Source organism: Rutilus rutilus, assembly GCF_951802725.1.
Source record: "Rutilus rutilus genome assembly, chromosome: 2".
NCBI classification, from domain to species: Eukaryota; Metazoa; Chordata; class Actinopteri; order Cypriniformes; family Leuciscidae; genus Rutilus; species Rutilus rutilus.
The window spans coordinates 56684852-56702208 of record NC_140210.1 but is presented as its reverse complement, the minus strand read 5'-3'; the positions used below and the strand labels follow the sequence as shown (position 1 = coordinate 56702208).

Below are 17357 nucleotides of genomic sequence, written 5' to 3'. Positions count from 1 at the left end.
ATGTCCATTTTGCTGCTGAAGTGAAGTCCTGTGATCATTCATACTGGCCCTCATTTATCATTCTTGCGTAGAAACGGGCGTATATGTTGGCGTAAGATTATGCTTACACTCTTCTCACCACCTGATTTATGAAGCTGTGCGTACCTTTGAAATCCAGGTGTACGCAATACCTGCGCTTGATAAATGCCGCGGCTGAAAACGAGCGTCATTAGAATAACACGCCCCTATATATTCAAGTCTCCGCTCCCCCCACGCCCTCATTTTATGCCATGGACACACGGAAGACGGCAAAGAAGAGAAACTTCTTTGAGAAAGAGAAAGCGAAACCAGGGAAGTGGAAAGAAACAAAATTGATTTCTAGATTTTTATTATTAATGACTCTTATTGTTATTTAGAAGAAGAATGTCGTTATTATTTTTATTTGTATTATTATTATTTAAAAGAAGAAGAATGTCATTTTTATTATTTTGTCAGTCTGAATTATTTTTTTGGTCATTGAAAGCCTTTCATTACTAAACCCAGTCCGTGCACACCTACCGGGCCTAACCCTGGCCTAACCATCATTTCAAAGAATAGTACAACGGCGAGCGCGTCGAGTATAAACGCCTCGTCCGTTTGGGGAGGTGCGCGCGCAGTCTGCGGAGACTCGCGCTGCAGAGCCAGGCGAAAGTATAAACAAGGCTTGAAACGTCAGGTAAAGCGCACAGGCTCGCAACTTAAAGGGATAGTTCAGGATTTTAGACATGAATCTCTATAGCTTCCCCATAAGCAGTGTGGTGCATTGACCATGACTTACCCCCGACAGCGTCCTGTGAGCCGAGCTCCGGTCCAGTTTTGGTCAAGATGAAATTAGTCCGGCAAGATTGCTGGGGTCACGGCAATAAAGCTTTTTTCTTCTCAAATCAATATGTGTTCAAAAGAGTGATATATTTGCGTCACTAAAACGTTGTCTATGGAGAGGTCAGACCTCGTAATGGCTTGGCACTATTTTCTCCCCTGTCATATCACTGCGCGCTGCCGCTACCTACAGCCAGCTGCGAGCTGCGCAGGCGCACACCACTTTTTCAGTTGTTCGGCAGTGTTTACAGCAGTGTTTACGTGCTCAGAACAGCTACACGAACGAGCTAACATAGCTACTCACCAAGAGCGATCAGTTTGTACAAGCTTTGTAGAAAATGGTGCGGACTTGTGACTATCCGGACTGTACAAACAAAGATGTGGCGCTTTCTCCTCACACATTTCAAAGATTTCCTGTGGCAGATGTTGCTCTGAGGCGACTTTGGCTCATTGCTCTGGGCTTCAATGTGAACACCAAACTGGCGAAGATAAAGAAGCTTTATCAGCTGCTGTAGTCAGACATGTTATCGTTCTCTTTACGAGCTGTAAACAAAGTGACACGTGCGCGGCTCCCAGCTGGCTGTAGGTAGCGGCAGCGCGCAGTGATATGACGGGGAAGAAAATAGTGCCAAGCCATTACGAGGTCTGACCCCTCCATAGACAGCGGTTTTGTGCTGCAAATATATCACTCTTTTGAACACATATTGATTTGAGAAGAAAAAAGCTTTATTGCCGTGACCCCAGCAAACTTGCCGGACTAATTTCATCTTGACCAAAACTGGACCGAAGCTCGGCTCACAGGACGCTGTCGGGGGTAAGTCATGGTCAATGCACCACACTGCTTATGGGGAAGCTATAGAGATTCATGTCTAAAATCCTGAACTATACCTTTAAGGAATACATATGCCTACAATTCAAATGCTTTGCTAAAGTCACACAAATTAAACATTGAAGTCCATGTTGCACAAAAATAAACACTGAAGTTTATAATTACTATGTTGTTGTTTTTTTACAGTGGGTCATAATATATCATATCTTTTAGTTTGTCAGTGCGTTTTGTGGTGTTAGGAATTGTTTTTCTGCGCATTCCCGCACTCAAAACGTGCGTACGCCAACGTCCATATTGATAAATCTCAAAGTCACCGTGGTTTTGGGTGTACGCCAGGTGTACGCTGGAAATTTGGTGTACGCACTTTTGATAAATGAGGGCCACTGTGTCCAGGTGTGTGTGTGCCATTCAGATTGAGTGGATTGGCACACATTGCAGAAGGATGATTTAGGGAGAAGTAGAAATTGTCCTTTAACACTCTTGAACCAAGTTTGTTTGGGTGATGGCCATCCCGATGAAAAAGTTGTCTCTGACTCCAGAAAAGATTGAAATTGTCAATGAAGTTTACTCCTTTTATATTGCAGGTTTTTTGCAGCCATGTATTTAGCCCAAGCAACCGTGAAAACCTGTTTGTTCCTCTTGCTGGGAGTGGTCCACTGATGAATATTTGAACTTTCAGTCTTTTAAGTGTTTCAAAAAGTTCATTGAAATCCTTCTTAAGGAGTTCTGACTGCTCTTTATGAATATCATTCTTCCCCACATGGATTATGAGTCGATTTGCAGTCTTATGTTTCATCAGAATGTTCTGAAGTTCCCTGTTTATATCAGAAGTTGTTGCTTGTGGAAGGCAGCACATAGTTGTATCCCTGTCGCTAATGTTTCTGATTATGGAGTCCCCCACTATCAGAGTCCTGGGCTCGGCTGCGCTCTGAGCTGAGTGCCGCTGTCTGCTCGACCTTGAGCGCCAGTTAGCATCAGTGTTAGCTACTGGCCCATTCAGTCTGTTTTCGATCACATTCATCACATTTGGGGATTCCTCATTTACATTCATTAGTACTTAAAATCTGTTCTCAAGATGTATAGGCGGTGGTAGGGGACCAGTGTTTGCAATCCTTGTCAGAGTTGTATCTGGGGTAGAGGATGCTACTGCGGTAATATGTGATGCTCGTGACAATCTGATGTCTCGAGTGCCTTTGGGTTTAGCTCCCTGTTTGTGCCATCGATTTGTAAGTCGATCGGCTTGTTTCTCTACCTGTCGAGGAGCACTAGTTTCATGGGACTCACCGGTATGCTGAGGGTGTCCATGACGAAGCTCTGTTGTGTGCTCCGTCTGGTTTGGTGGTCCCGTAAGTAACTTTGTTTCAAGAACTGCAATCCTTTGTAAAAGTCTGTGGCAGTTCGTGCAGCAAGTAGATTCTTGAACCTGAAGAGGCATTTTCTCTCTTATCCTTATGAATGTAGGCAGTTGTGGTTTCCTTTCCCGGAATGTAAGCTGGTCGGGTAAAAGAATTCTGCGTTTTTGTAGTAATCCAAACTTTGTTGTCTGAGCACTGTGCTGTTTGCTGAAGTTAAAATTAGGTGATAAAAGGAACTAAAATATAAAAATATAGGAGATAAAATGTAAAAGCGATAGAGCAAAGCACGGAGCAGTAAGCAAGAGCGTCCGAACAGTAGCTGAGCAGGAAGCAAGCATTTTGATATTACAAACAAGTTTCATACATCAATCGATTCAGTTAAATGTGTATTATTTTTGTGTATACTCACAATAAAAACAAAGTGTTGTGCTTTTTGCCAAATAAAGAAAAAATAAACACGAAGCGAGTTCTGCTTTCTCTCTGTCAGTGTAGTCCATTTTGAAACGCGTCCGAAAATGAACAATATCTCAGCGAATACTCAGTCAAACAGACATACAGACACACAGGCATGAAGCTTGAATTCTCTTCTTTTAAATGAAGTAATTTATATAAAAAACAAATATTCTCAGTTCATGTAATCTGTAAGAAAAGAGCGAGATGTCATTCTCATCTCATCTAATTATTTTTAATGTGACCCCGCCCACGGAGAGCGTGCGCTATTCAAATGCAAATGACTGAGGCAATCGATGCAAACCTGTGAACGCCCCCATATCAGCTCGAGAAAACACAAGTTTATCAGATCATTGTAGCCTACTTGTTTACACCGTCTCGCAGCGCTGTGAGGAATAATAATAATGGAAAATGTACCTCAGAAGTGTGGGTATTTCGAGGAGCAAGGATCCGACTGAGCTGAGGAGTACTGTAGTATGTTTTTTTCCCTTCTCAAGTGAATCGCGTTTCTGTGTGTGTGTGAATGAATGAACGGCAGAGATGCGCGCGCTGTTTACCACAGCTCACAAAAAGACAGTTTAAATTTAAATCGTGTTTCTGTGTGTGAATGAATGATGATGTTTTAGAAAACTGTATTGCTATACTGAGATGAGTAAAAATCGACTGAAATATGTTGAAATAAAATGTAGGCTATTTGTATAAGCAACGTATTAAACTGCAAATTAACATTTATATGCCCTAATATTTCATAAAAACAACGTTACAGTCAGGCGAAATATGAAAGACAACATTTTGTTGACTAGATTTGGGTACAGTTTTTACTGTAGAATATACTGCCACATCAAATAAGCTTTTGTTTAGCAATTTCTGCTCATATGTTATATATATATATATATATATATATATATATATATGTGTATGTATATATATAAAATACTATTTTTGTCAAAAATAAAGTCATCAACTAAGATGTTAGCTGTTCCAGTGTTGGCTATATTCAAACTAATGAATACATATGATAAAATGTAGGATATAATAATTTTTTTACAAAGAAAGAGTACACTTGAAATATTGTGGAAATTGTAATTATTGTTGTAATTGTAACCTTTTTTAATAAAATAGCAAAACATATTTACAAGATAGATGTAAGCAAAATCTTAAATGGTCAATATAAGTCTTCTTCTAAATATATCTTTTGTCCTTGCATTCAGTCTTGTGGCTCAGTCAGTTTCACACCTGAATGAATGGCTCATTATGCAGAGTGGGTGGGACATTGTATTCTCAGGTGTAAACCACTCCTCGTTCACGCCCCCCTCGCATATTGGCTTCCCAAGCAAAACCTGTCTTACACAATTTAAATCAATGTATTGTTTTATGTGAACGATAAAGCAAGACTATTTTCACATAATTTTGAAGCCAGAACTCGAAGCGACAACATCCAGTAGTCAAAAGTCTTGTGGACACATATTTAGTATGAGTTTTGTGGTCTTATTTCAGCAACTTTCATTTTTATTTTTTTCAATAACCATGCATAAACATTATTCTCTTAAAAATACAAACATCCACATACATGTTGATCACATATTATGGTAGCCATGTTTGTGCTATATAGAGTGAATTTACACCTTTGCCATTAACATGTTTATAAATAACTGAAAAAAGCACAAATGTCAGGGCATGTCAAAACATCCCAAGGGCCCCAAAAACACCTTAGACCCCAGAGGGTTAAAGGAGAACTCCGGTCAATTTTAACATTGAGCTAATTTTTTTTGTAAATTTGGAGTGCTGTCAGTACAGAGAACAACGACAAAAATCGGTGTTGCCTACACAGTGTTATCCTCTTTTATTTACATCCTGTTTTTGGTCGAAGTCCACAGTAGTCGATTGTCGAGTTCACGCGCGTGATCATAGGTAACTAAACCTATGCGCGTGAACTCGACAATCGACTACTGTGGACTTTGACCGAAAACAGGATGTAAATAATACAGGTATGTGTGCTGGCTGAATTAACATAACTTTTATTAATATATTTCACATCTACTGCAGTCAGATTCAACCGTGTTCACTCTGAAGAAATCACTCACATGGCTGGTGCACTTGTAATGACACATCAATGATGTTAAGAGGCTAAAAGCAGGTTTAAAACTTGCCCCATTGAAGTCAACAGGGTGCGAATTTTAAAAAGAGGATAACACGGTGTAGGCAACACCGATTTTTGTCGTTGTTCTCTGTACTGACAGCACTCCAAATTTACAAAAAAATTAGCTCAATGTTAAAATTGACCGGAGTTCTCCTTTAAGCACAGGCTCTACTCTTCAGCAAAATGGTGACCCACAAAACTCAACAGAAACCCTTTAAATCCTAACAGAACATTAAACACCAATAGATCTCCACCATTTTTATGTGCAAAACACATCAAATTTCACTGCAGTTCAAAATTTACTCTCTTTTTATTGAGTTCACAAAACTTTTTTTTGCTACTTAACCCTCTGAGGTCGGCAAATGCGCCGGCGCGTTTTGCTGGATTTTCTCCACATTGTAGCACTATAAACTTAACCCTCTGGGGACCAAGCTGTTTTTGGGGTCCTTGAGATGTTCTGACATGCTCTGACATTTGTGCTTTTTTCAGTTATTTATAAACATGTTAATGGCAAAGGTGTAAATTCACTCTATATAGCACAAACAGGGCTACCATAATATGCGAGCAACATGTATGTAGATGTTTGTATTTTTAAGAGAATAATGTTTATGCGTGGTTATTGGAAAAAAAATAAATGAAAGTTGCTGAATTAAGACCACAAAACACATATTAAATATGTGTCCACAAGACTTTTGACTAATTGATGTTGTCCCTTTGAGTTCTAGCTTCAAAATGATGTGAAAATAGTCTTGCTTTATCGTTCACAAAAAAAAATACATTGATTTAAATGGTGTAAAACAGGTTTTGCTTGGAAAGCCAATATGCGAGGGGGAGGAGTAGTTTACACCTTAGATTACAATGTCCCACCCACTCTGCATAATGACTCTGCATAATTAGCCATTCATTCAGGTGTGACACTGACTGAGCCACAATGCAAGGACAAAATATGTATTTAGAAGAAGACTTATATTGACCATTTAAGATTTCGCTTACATCTATCTTGTAAATATGTTTTGCTATTTTATTAAAATTTTTACAATTACAACTATAATTACAATTTCAACAATATTTCAAGTGTACTCTTTCTTTGTAAAAAAGAAAAAGAAAAAAGATTATAGGCCTACATTTTATCATATGTATTCATTAGTTTGAATATAGCAAATATATATATATATATATATATATATATATATATAATATATATAAATATATATAATATATATAAATAATATAGTTATATAAATAATATAGTTATATATAGTTATATATATATATATATATATATATATATATATATATAACGTTAGATATGTGCAGAAATTGCTAAACAAAAGATTATTTGATGTGGCAGTATATTCTACAGTAGCCTAAAAACTGTATCCAAATCTAGTCAACAAGTGACTGACTGTAACGTTGTTTTTATGAAATATTAGGGCATATAAATGCTAATTTGCAGTTTAATACGTTGCTTATACAAATACATTTTATTTCAACATATTCCAGTCGATTTTTACTCATCTCAGTAGGCTATAGCAAAGCAGTTTATTCTTTCACACACAGACGCGCGATTCATATTTAGGCTAAACAGTCTTTACAAATATGTACCCTTCATTCATCTCACAGAAAGGCGAGTCATTTTATAGAAATGCGATTCATCTTTTTGCGGTTTGCATAGGCCTACACTAACGTTATTCCTAGGGATGTCCCGATCCGATCTCGTGATCGGAAATCGGGCCCGATCACGTGTTTTCAGACTCGATCGGAATCGGACGTTACCTCCCGATCAGGACTCGGATATATATGTATATATATTCTCATTATTTTTTAACACATATATAGTTATGCGGTGGCACAGAGTTACGCCGTTTTCACACTGCACGCGTTAGCAGAGCATAAGCAGCGCAGGAGCAGTGTGTATGGTGAGCAGGAGCAGGACACGCGCATTTTGCTTTCACACTGGCAGCGTTTGTCACACGCGGTTGAACCGCGGGTTGTGTACAGACAGAGTACTCTATAATGGATAAGTTGGCATTGCTTTATTTCGTTTTCAAATACATTTAAGAGAAAAGACTTGTCAAGAAGCTTATTTTATTAATAACTTTTGGTTCATCTTTGTTTTTATTGTTATGGCAACAAGTTTGTTTTTGGACATTTGTTTTCTTTTTAAATTGCTGTTGGTCATTTGATTGACTCTTTAAAACACAATAGATATCATCAATGCACTTTTTGGATAAAACTGCGGCGTATTTTGGCCATGATCAATGTATTGTCACTTTAATTCAGCAAAAGCGGCGCAGCAAAAATAGACTCGGCGCCGAAACGATCGCGGCACTTCTGCTCTGCTACGCACTGCCGCGCCACCTCTGCGCGTGGTGTGAATGCTCTAAAGCCTGGTTTAATCTGTTAACATGGGCGGCGAAAAAAATACGCACTGCACGCTCTGCTAACAGTGCAGTGTGAAACCGGCGTAAGAGTTAGGAGTGCAGTTCCTAAAAGCACATTACTGGCTTTGCAAACACTGTAGCACTTTTATTTTTTATTTGTTTACATGCCTGCCGGGTATTTTAAGTTGAGGTGCTATTTGTTTATATATTAGACTTTTTTATATTTACTGTTGCACTAAAGTCCAAAAGTGAAGAATGTATTTATTACTTGATTGTTCAAGCTACCTCACAGAAGTGCTCTGTTTGTTAAAATAAGGTGAATTAAATAAAAAATAAGGAACATCCTGGATCTGTTTTTTCGCTCTTCTTTATTCTTTTTTTTATGTATTAAGTATCGGATCGGGACTCGGTATCGGCAGATACTCAAAATCAAATGACTCGGACTCGGACTCGAGGGCAAAAAAACCTGATCGGGACATCCCTAGTTATTCCATAACGTTATTCCACACTTGAGAAAAGAAAACAGCCTACCTCACTCCTCAGCGGTATCTGCTCCTCATATCAGGAGATATTGCTCCTCATATCAGCACTGTTCTGAGGAAACTTATGCCTCACTCGATTGCGACGCGCTTTTTTACAGCTGATGTGGGGGCGTTTCACAGACTGAAATGGTTCTCAGAATTTGCATTTGAATAGCACGCGCTCTCCGGGGAGTGGTCAAATGACTTTTGAATGGCTCGTAATGAGCTCGACTGGAGTCGCTCTCTTTTTGTACAGATTACAGAAGCTGAGAATATTTGTTTTTTATATAAATTACTTCATTTAAAAGCTGCGATCTCAAGCTTTATGCCCGTGGGTCTGTTTGCCTGTTTGACTGAATTTTCGCGGAGTTATAGATCATTTTCGAACGCGTTTCAAATGGGAGTTTACTGACAGAGAGAAGGCAGAAATCGCATCATGTTAATATTTCTTTATTTGTCAAAAAGCAAAACACTTTATTTTTATTGTGAGTATACAGAAAAAAAATAGAAACTGAACAGGATCGATTGATGTATTACACGAAAATGAAAGATCAAAATTAACAGAGCATTTAGTGTTTATTTTCATTGCTAAAAAAAAAAAAACGAGCAAAACGCGCGGGCGCGTTTTTGGTCCCCAGAGGGTTAAGTTACTCTGTCATTTATGGTCATACAGAAAAAAGAAATATAAAAAAAGAATCTGTGATATTTCTACTTTTGTATGTGTCCACTTACAATCAAATCAAACCATTGTGCTTTTGTAAAATAAAGAAAATAAACAGGGTGTGCGTTCTGCCTCTCCGTCGCGGCAAACTTTTTTTTCTTGAGCACGTCTATAAACTGAAACAAAACTCAGCGAATACTTGTCACACATTTATGAGCCATATATCTTTATAAACATTTAAGTGTGTACTTTTAAATGATCAGATTCAAACTGAAAACAAATATTCTCTGTTTAAGTAATTTGTATAAAACCAACAAGATGTCCAGCTTCTCAAACGCTTCCTAATTATTTTTTAATTTACCACGGCCACTCGCGCAAAAGAGATTCACATGCAAATCTTACATTGGATTTACATCAGAAGAAGAAGAACGCGATTTGAAGACAAGAAAGGTGTAAGGTAAGAAATTCTTACATATTAGTTTGCAGTTGTTGCATAAATTTCACATTGCAGTTGAACTGTTGCTAGATATATGGTGAATATTTTAATATTTAGACCCGTGTTTACTGTTACTTTGTTTGTGGATATCTGCTCAAACGTAGATATGTATATGGTAACCATAATGTTTTATATTTGAGCGCGATCGCGTTTGAATGTATCATATTTTGGATCATGATCGCGTTTGAATGTATCATATTTTGCAGCGCGATCACGTTTGAATGTATCATATTTTGCAGCGTGATCGCGTTTGAATGTATCATATTTTGCAGCGCGATCGCATTTGAATGTATCATGGTGGCAGAATGGTGTTCATTATATTATATTGTTGGAAACATTTGTGTGTGTGTGTGTGTGTATTCTGTGAATTTAAAAAGCAATTTTAACCAGAAAAATCTAAAATTTATTCCCAAAATCGTGCATGCCTTTCTCTTGATATCAGTATGTTCACTTTTTTTTTTCAGGGCCCAGATGCCACTGAGGACTTCAACATTCACATGAGTCTCTGTACATGAGCATGGTAAAGTGAAAATCAAACACCTTGGAAATGAAAGGTATGTACAATGTTTTTAGGAATGGCACAAAGGTCTCTGTCTTTGGATAATTGTTTTCAATAAGTGCTTTTTGGCATTTGTTGTGTATCTTTGGACTATGTTGTGTTGTAAATAAATCCAAACAATTTAAAAGCCATTCTTTTTTAAATCTCCTCATTTACAGTATTGTGCAAGGTTGCTCAGAATCACAGGGCCTGATAGCTCCTAATAGGGCCGTTAGGGGAGGGTCTTTGTCTTTCTCAGGTGTGAAAAGCTTACATATTAATGAGCTCCGCATAAAGCTTTTTCACACAAAACACGTCGTACATTTTTTAAATCAATATATTGTCTTATCAGAATGAGCAGTCAGGGTGATTTTCACATCGTTTTAGAGCAAATATTCTAGGCTACGTGATACAATTTTCAAAAGTCTTGTGAAGAAATAATCAGTATGGGTTTCATGGCCTTATTTCAGTGAGAATTTTTTTTGTATTTTCACAAACCACGCATAAATGTCATTATCTCAAAACTACAAACTTTTACATACATGCTGCTGATATATTATTGTAGCAGAGTTTGTGCTGAATACAGTGTAATTAGACTTTAGGCATGAAAATATCACAAGTAACAGAAATAACCAGAAATGTCAGAGCATGTCAGAACACCTCCAGGGCCCAGAAAACAGCTCAGACCTCAGAGGGTTAATTCAATTAACTTTAACCCTTTTTACCCCACAGAAACATCATGTACACTGTAAAACATTGTCCAGCAAATTAATGAAATGATTACTGATAAATTACTGCATCACAGATATAATATAATCAATAAATATAACATTATTTGAACACACATATAATCAGTGAATCAGACAAGTCCTAAGAAAAACTAATGTTAAAGAGTCAAGAGCCCAACTAAAGCAAACGCTGTCCACCATAAGGGGAATTACAAACTTTATTATTTTCAATAAAACATAAACATCTAGACCTCTGTTAATTATTTTTACTAAGAACTTAACTGTTCTTTTAATTTACAGTTTATTACTGTTAAAATATATTTTGGTGATCAGTGTTTTCTTTAATTTCTTTAATCTTTAAGTGTTTTTCTTTTCTGGCTTTTTTTATTGTGTATTTACAAGGCACATTTGCGATGGCAAGATTGATTGGGTGAGTTTGGCTGTGTCACTGTGTGCCAGCCGAGCACAAAACTCCCAGAATGCATTGTAGCTGAATGGTTTTTTTGCTGGTGACCATATCATCATCAATACATAATAATCAGAATTCACTGTTTGTTTTTACTCTATGTTTGCTTAATTTATTTTGTGTTAAAAAGGTTACAATGTCCTTGCATTTAGTTGAAAAAAAAAGTTAGGTGAATTCAATAAAAGAAGGGTAAATGCTGAACAGAAGTCTTAATTTGCATTTTTGCACATAATAATATAGTGGAGATCTGTTAGTGTTTAATTCTCTGTTGGGATTTAAATGGTTTCTATAGGGTCACCATTGTGCTGATGAGTAGAGCCTGTGACAGCCCATCAAAAACCCATATGGGGTCTGCATGGAAATTTTGGCTGGAATGGTATAAACAAAACAAACTGCAAAAAATACATTTAAACAATGTCTATATATATATATATCTTTATATATATAGCCCACATGGTATTCTAAAATAAGCAATAATGAACAACATAACTGGGGCCCACTCTGACCCCATTCCGAGGCATATAGCACAGATTAAACCCATGTGGAGCCCACATGGACATGCTGGCTGGCATATGCACTGCATAGGGGTACCAAAATCATGGTAGCCAATATATGTATGATGTTCTCCAAGGGTCATTGTAATGGCTGTAATTAATTTTTTGTTGCTCTTTTCTTTATAATTCCAGCAGGGGAGACACAAATGAGCTGATCAGATCTGTGTCGTGTTCAACATCCCATTATCAGACCCACATCTGGCAGGACAAAACTGAAGCAGTCCTGCAGACACACACACTGGAGACTGGAGACCTGCAGATAGTCAAAGACCAGCACAAAACCAGCATGAAGAATAAGTATGAGAGATTATTTGAGGGAAACAAACTCCAAGAGAATCAAATCCTCTTGAACAGGATCTACACACAGCTCTACATCATAGAGGGAGAGAGAGAAGGAGTGAATGAAGAACATGAGGTTTTACAGATGGAGAAAACAGCCAGAACACAACACTCACAAGACACTCCAATCTACTGCAATGACATCTTTAAAGCCTCACCTGTACTAGGATGTGAGGAGAAAGACCAAATCAAGACTGTTCTTACTAAAGGCATCGCTGGAATCGGGAAAACTGTCTCTGTGCAGAAGTTCATTCTGGACTGGGCCGAGGGAAAAGCCAATCAGGATGTAGATTTCATGTTTGTGCTTCCATTTCGAGAGCTGAACTTGATCCGAGATCATCAGTGCAGTCTTCACAGACTTCTGCTGGACTTCCATCCTGAACTTAAAGATCTGGACTCAAAGATTTATGAGGAGTGTAAAGTTGTGTTCATCTTTGATGGTCTGGATGAAAGCAGAATCACACTGAGGTTTTCAGATGCTCAGAAAGTTTCTGATGCGACTGAGACTTCATCAGTGGGTGTGTTGATGTCAAACCTCATTAAAGGAGAGCTTCTTCCCTCTGCTCTCATCTGGATCACCTCCAGACCAGCAGCAGCCAATCAGATCCCCTCCAAATACATCCACCGTCTGACAGAAATTCATGGATTTAATGAGTCTCAGAAGGTGGAATATTTCGGGAAGAGAATCAGTGATGACCATCAAGCCAGGAGAATCATCTCACACATCAGAAAAGCAAGAAGCCTCCACATCATGTGCCACATACCCGTCTTCTGCTGGATCTCATCCACTGTGCTTCAAAAGCTCCTGAAAGAAGACCTGAGTGCCGAAATTCCTCAAACACTGACTGAAATGTACATCCACTTCCTGCTGATTCAGATCAAGACAAGGAATCAGAAGTACGAAGAGAGAGATCCAGAGAAACTTCTGCAGTCCAACAGAGAAGTGATTGTAAAACTTGCTGAAGTGGCTTTCAAACAGCTGATGAAGGGCAATGTGATGTTCTATGAGGAGGACCTGATTGAGAGCGGCATAGACATCACTGATGCCTCAGTGTATTCTGGGATTTGCACTGAGATCTTCAAGGAGGAATCTGTGATTTATCAGAGGAAAGTCTACAGCTTCATTCATCTGAGTGTTCAGGAGCTTCTTGCTGCTTTCTATGTGTTTTACTATTACAATAGACAAAGATCTGTTACATCCCAGTTTTTTGATGTAATTAAAAGTTTACTGGAAAGTGCAGTAGATAAAGCCCTTGAGAGTGAGAATGGACATCTGGATCTGTTCCTGCGGTTCCTGCTGGGTGTCTCACTGGAGTCCAATCAGAGACTCTTACAGGATCTACTGACACACACAGAGAACAGCTCAGAGAGCATCAGGAGAACCACACAGTACATTAAAGAGAAGATCAAAGATGGACATGGACTCTCCCCTGAAAGATCCATCAATCTTTTCCTCTGTCTGCTGGAAGTCAAAGATCAGACTCTGTCTGTCTCCAGAGAGATTCAGGAGTTTGTAAAATCAGACAAACACTCAAAGAAACTCTCTCCTGCTCACTGCTCAACAATCGCCTACATGCTTCAGATGTCAGAGGAGGTGCTGGATGAGCTGGATCTCAAGAAATACAACACATCGGATGAGGGTAGAAGAAGACTGATACCAGCTGTGATCAACTGCAGAAAAGCCCTGTGAGTGATTAATCATATCTTAATCATTTCTAGTGATGAGTCGCTCATGAACGATCCATTAATTGCGTCTGTCACGTGACAAATAAACGAAAGACTCGGAAGGTAAAGCCATTATTTTATTATTATATGGCCAGCAGCCATATCACCCTGTAGCCCAAGACTGGTTGCCCACTGAAGCTAAGCAGGGCTGAGCCTGGTCAGTACCTGGATGGGAGACCTCCTGGGAAAAACCAGGTTGCTGCTGGAAGAGGTGTTAGTGAGGCCAGCAGGGGGTGCTCACCCTGTGGTCTGTGTGGGACCTAACACCCCAGTGTAGTGATCAGGACACTATACTGTCAAAAAGAGCACCGTCCTTCGGATGAGACGTTAAACCGAGGTCCTGACTCTCTGTGGTCATTAAAAATCCCAGGATGTCCTTCGAAAAAGAGTAGGGGTGTAACCCCGGCATCCTGGCCAAATTTGCCCCCTGGCCTCTGTCCATCATGGCCTCCTAATCATCCCCATATACTGATTGGCTTCATCACTGTCTCCTCTCCACCAGTAAGCTGGTGTGTGGTGGGCGTTCTGGCGCAATATGGCTGCCGTCGCATCATCCAAGTGGATGCTGCACATTGGTGGTGGTTGAGGAGATTCCCCCCTTCCTTGTAAAGCGCTTTGAGTGCCTAGAAAAAATAAAATGTAATAAATGTAATGAATTATTATTATTATTATTTATGTTCCCTGTAAATTATTTTGGACTGCATTATAATGATTTATTAATTCAGAATATGATTAAGATTGCGTAGGTGGATGGGTTCGGGGAATTTGCCTGTTAAAAGTATAACATTTTATAGCCCCTAAAATGAACGAAATGACTCGAAAAAAGATTTGTTCATTTTGATGAACGAGATCGAACAAGAGAGCCAGTGAAATGATCCTAACTTCCCATCACTAATCATTTTGATTTGAATGCCTTTTCAAGAATGAAGCTGATATCTTTGAAATACAGTTGAAGAATGAGGAATGCATTTTTATGTTTTACCCTCCTTCAGGTTTGCTGGCTGTAATGTGACTGCTCAGCATTGTGAAATTGTGGTGTCAGCTCTACAATCCTCAAACTGTGCCCTGAGAGAGCTGGACCTGAGTAATAATGACCTGCAAGATTCAGGAGTGAAGCTACTCACTGGTGGACTGAAGAGCCCAAAATGTCAGCTAAAGATACTGAGGTAAGAAAAAAAAAAACTTACTTACACTCAGATTACAGACATCAAGAATCAGCGTATGAATCTCAGTAACGGTGACATGCTGCTATACATGCTAGGAGACATGGATGAGTCTTATAATAGGGCTCCCAGCATGCACTGCAGCATGTCACTGTTGCTGAGATTCATAAGCTGATTATTGATGTCTTTTTGTGTCTGAAAGGTATTTGTACACAATTTGTTTAAAAGTCAAATGCCAAAGCATCTAATATGAACCATGGTTAAATTGATGTGAAACTTTTTTAATAACTATAACCCATTAATAATCAGAGATGAGATTTGTGAATTACTCCACTTAATGACCATCACAGAAAACCAACATCACATGACCACCACTGTTTTAGCATGCTTTGTAATAAGTAATCTGTTTTGTTAAACACGCGGTTGTACAAATTATAAACTAACATTAAAAAGTCAAGGGTCAAGAGAACAAATAACAAACACTGAAACAAAACTATTATTTCAATAATAAATCAACATCTAAACATCTGTTAATTCTCAATAATAACTTCTGTAGACGTCTGACAGAAATACAGTCAATCTGGTTAGTAATAAGTGAAGCTGGTAATGCTGTTTGTGGAGTTGTTTAATCCTCCTCTGCTGAGATCTTGAGAGATTTAATGTGATTTAAATGAGATTTTATCTTCAGTTGATTTCATCTGAGGCTGTGTCTGGAAGTCAGTCGTAGTTCTTGCGCGTAGTTTGTTTCAATGGTTCTGCTTGTTATCATCAGGTGTCTTCAATAATGGCCAATTATCACCTAATGTATCACTTAATTATCTCATTAATTTTAACACTGCTTCATTGTTACTTTTAACACTATGTAGTCCTTCATTATAACTGATTGCTGTTGGAACACTTGCTGTAGTTTCACAGTGGAGGTAATGTACAATTTAAGTATGTGAATCCAGAGACTATATGATTGTTAAATCATCATCAATACATTACTATAAATATAATTGAGTGATGATTGAGCATTATTGAAGACAGCTGATGATTAGCAAGCAGAATCAGAAGGAAAAGACAAACACAAGAACTAAAACTGACTTCAGACACAGCCTTAGATGAAATATGCTGAAGATAAAAGACAACATTAAATCTCTCAAGATCTCAGCAGAGGAGGATCAAACAACTCCACAAACAGCATTACCAGCTTTAGTTATTACTAACCAGATTTACTTTATTTCTGTCAGACATCTACAATTCTTATTGAGAATTAACAGAGCTTTAGATGTTGATTATTTATTGTTTCATTTGAAGTTACCATTATCAATGTTTGCTTTAGCTGGGCTTCTTGAACCTTGACTTTTTAACATTAGTTTTTCTCTAGCTGCTGTAACTGTGTCTTTACAATACAATTGTAATGGCAAAAAAGCAAAGAATGTTGGCTATGTATTAATGGTCACAATCATCATCTAATAACCTATTTCACTGATCTCATTCATCGTCTTATTCAGTGGTTCCCAAACCTGTCCTGGGTACTGGGGGTAATACTGCACGTTTTCTTTGTCTCCCTAATCAAACACACCTGATTCAACTCATCAGATCATTATCACATGGGTTAATGAGCTGATGAGTTGAATAAGGTGTGTTTGATTAGGGAGACAAAGAAAACATGCATTGTTGGGGGAACTCCAGGACAGGTTTGGGAACCACTGGTCTTATGTATAATTATATAAATTTTGTGATCTCTGTGAATTTTAAAATCTCTGTGACCAGATAATATTAAGAATTTTAAAAACAGTTTGTGCTTAAAACATTCTGAACTTCTGCATCATTCAGACTAGAGGATGGTTACACGACCCAAGCCCGACGGGACCCGCCGGTACCCGACGGGCCGGGCCAGGTTCGGACAGATATTTAGAAATTATGTTCGGGTTTGGGTCGGATTCAGTCACATCAGCACCATAAGGCATTGAACATTTTAACTTTAAAACAGCTTATTATGTAGGTAGCCAATGTGCCTGATGCTTTCACTTGATGCAAACGTTAGTTTTTGTGATTAAAATACATGTAAAATATTACCATGTCATGTCTTCCTGTGTGCTGAAATTTGTTTATGTAGCCGTGACAACGAAACACGTGCATGTGCGCCTGTGTTAAGTGCGCTTGTTGCTCCGTGCGCGCTGATG

The 17357-nt window shown here is 38.4% G+C and overlaps 1 protein-coding gene across 4 annotated transcripts in view; it reads left to right on the top strand.

The window, feature by feature from the left end:
- The window catches only part of LOC311286315 (NLR family CARD domain-containing protein 3-like), a 52435-nt gene that overhangs the window by 21298 nt on the left and 13780 nt on the right, over window positions 1-17357 (top strand). For 2 of the 4 annotated variants that reach the window (XM_084402461.1, XM_084402462.1), the window contains exons 5-6: window positions 12092-13984; window positions 15016-15189. In XM_084402461.1, the coding sequence (XP_084258587.1) occupies window positions 12092-13984; window positions 15016-15189 (2067 nt within the window). Of the gene's footprint in view, window positions 1-9755; window positions 10228-12091; window positions 13985-15015; window positions 15190-17357 lie in introns of those variants that run through there. The other 2 variants (XM_084402464.1, XM_084402463.1) reach the window with 2 other exon arrangements.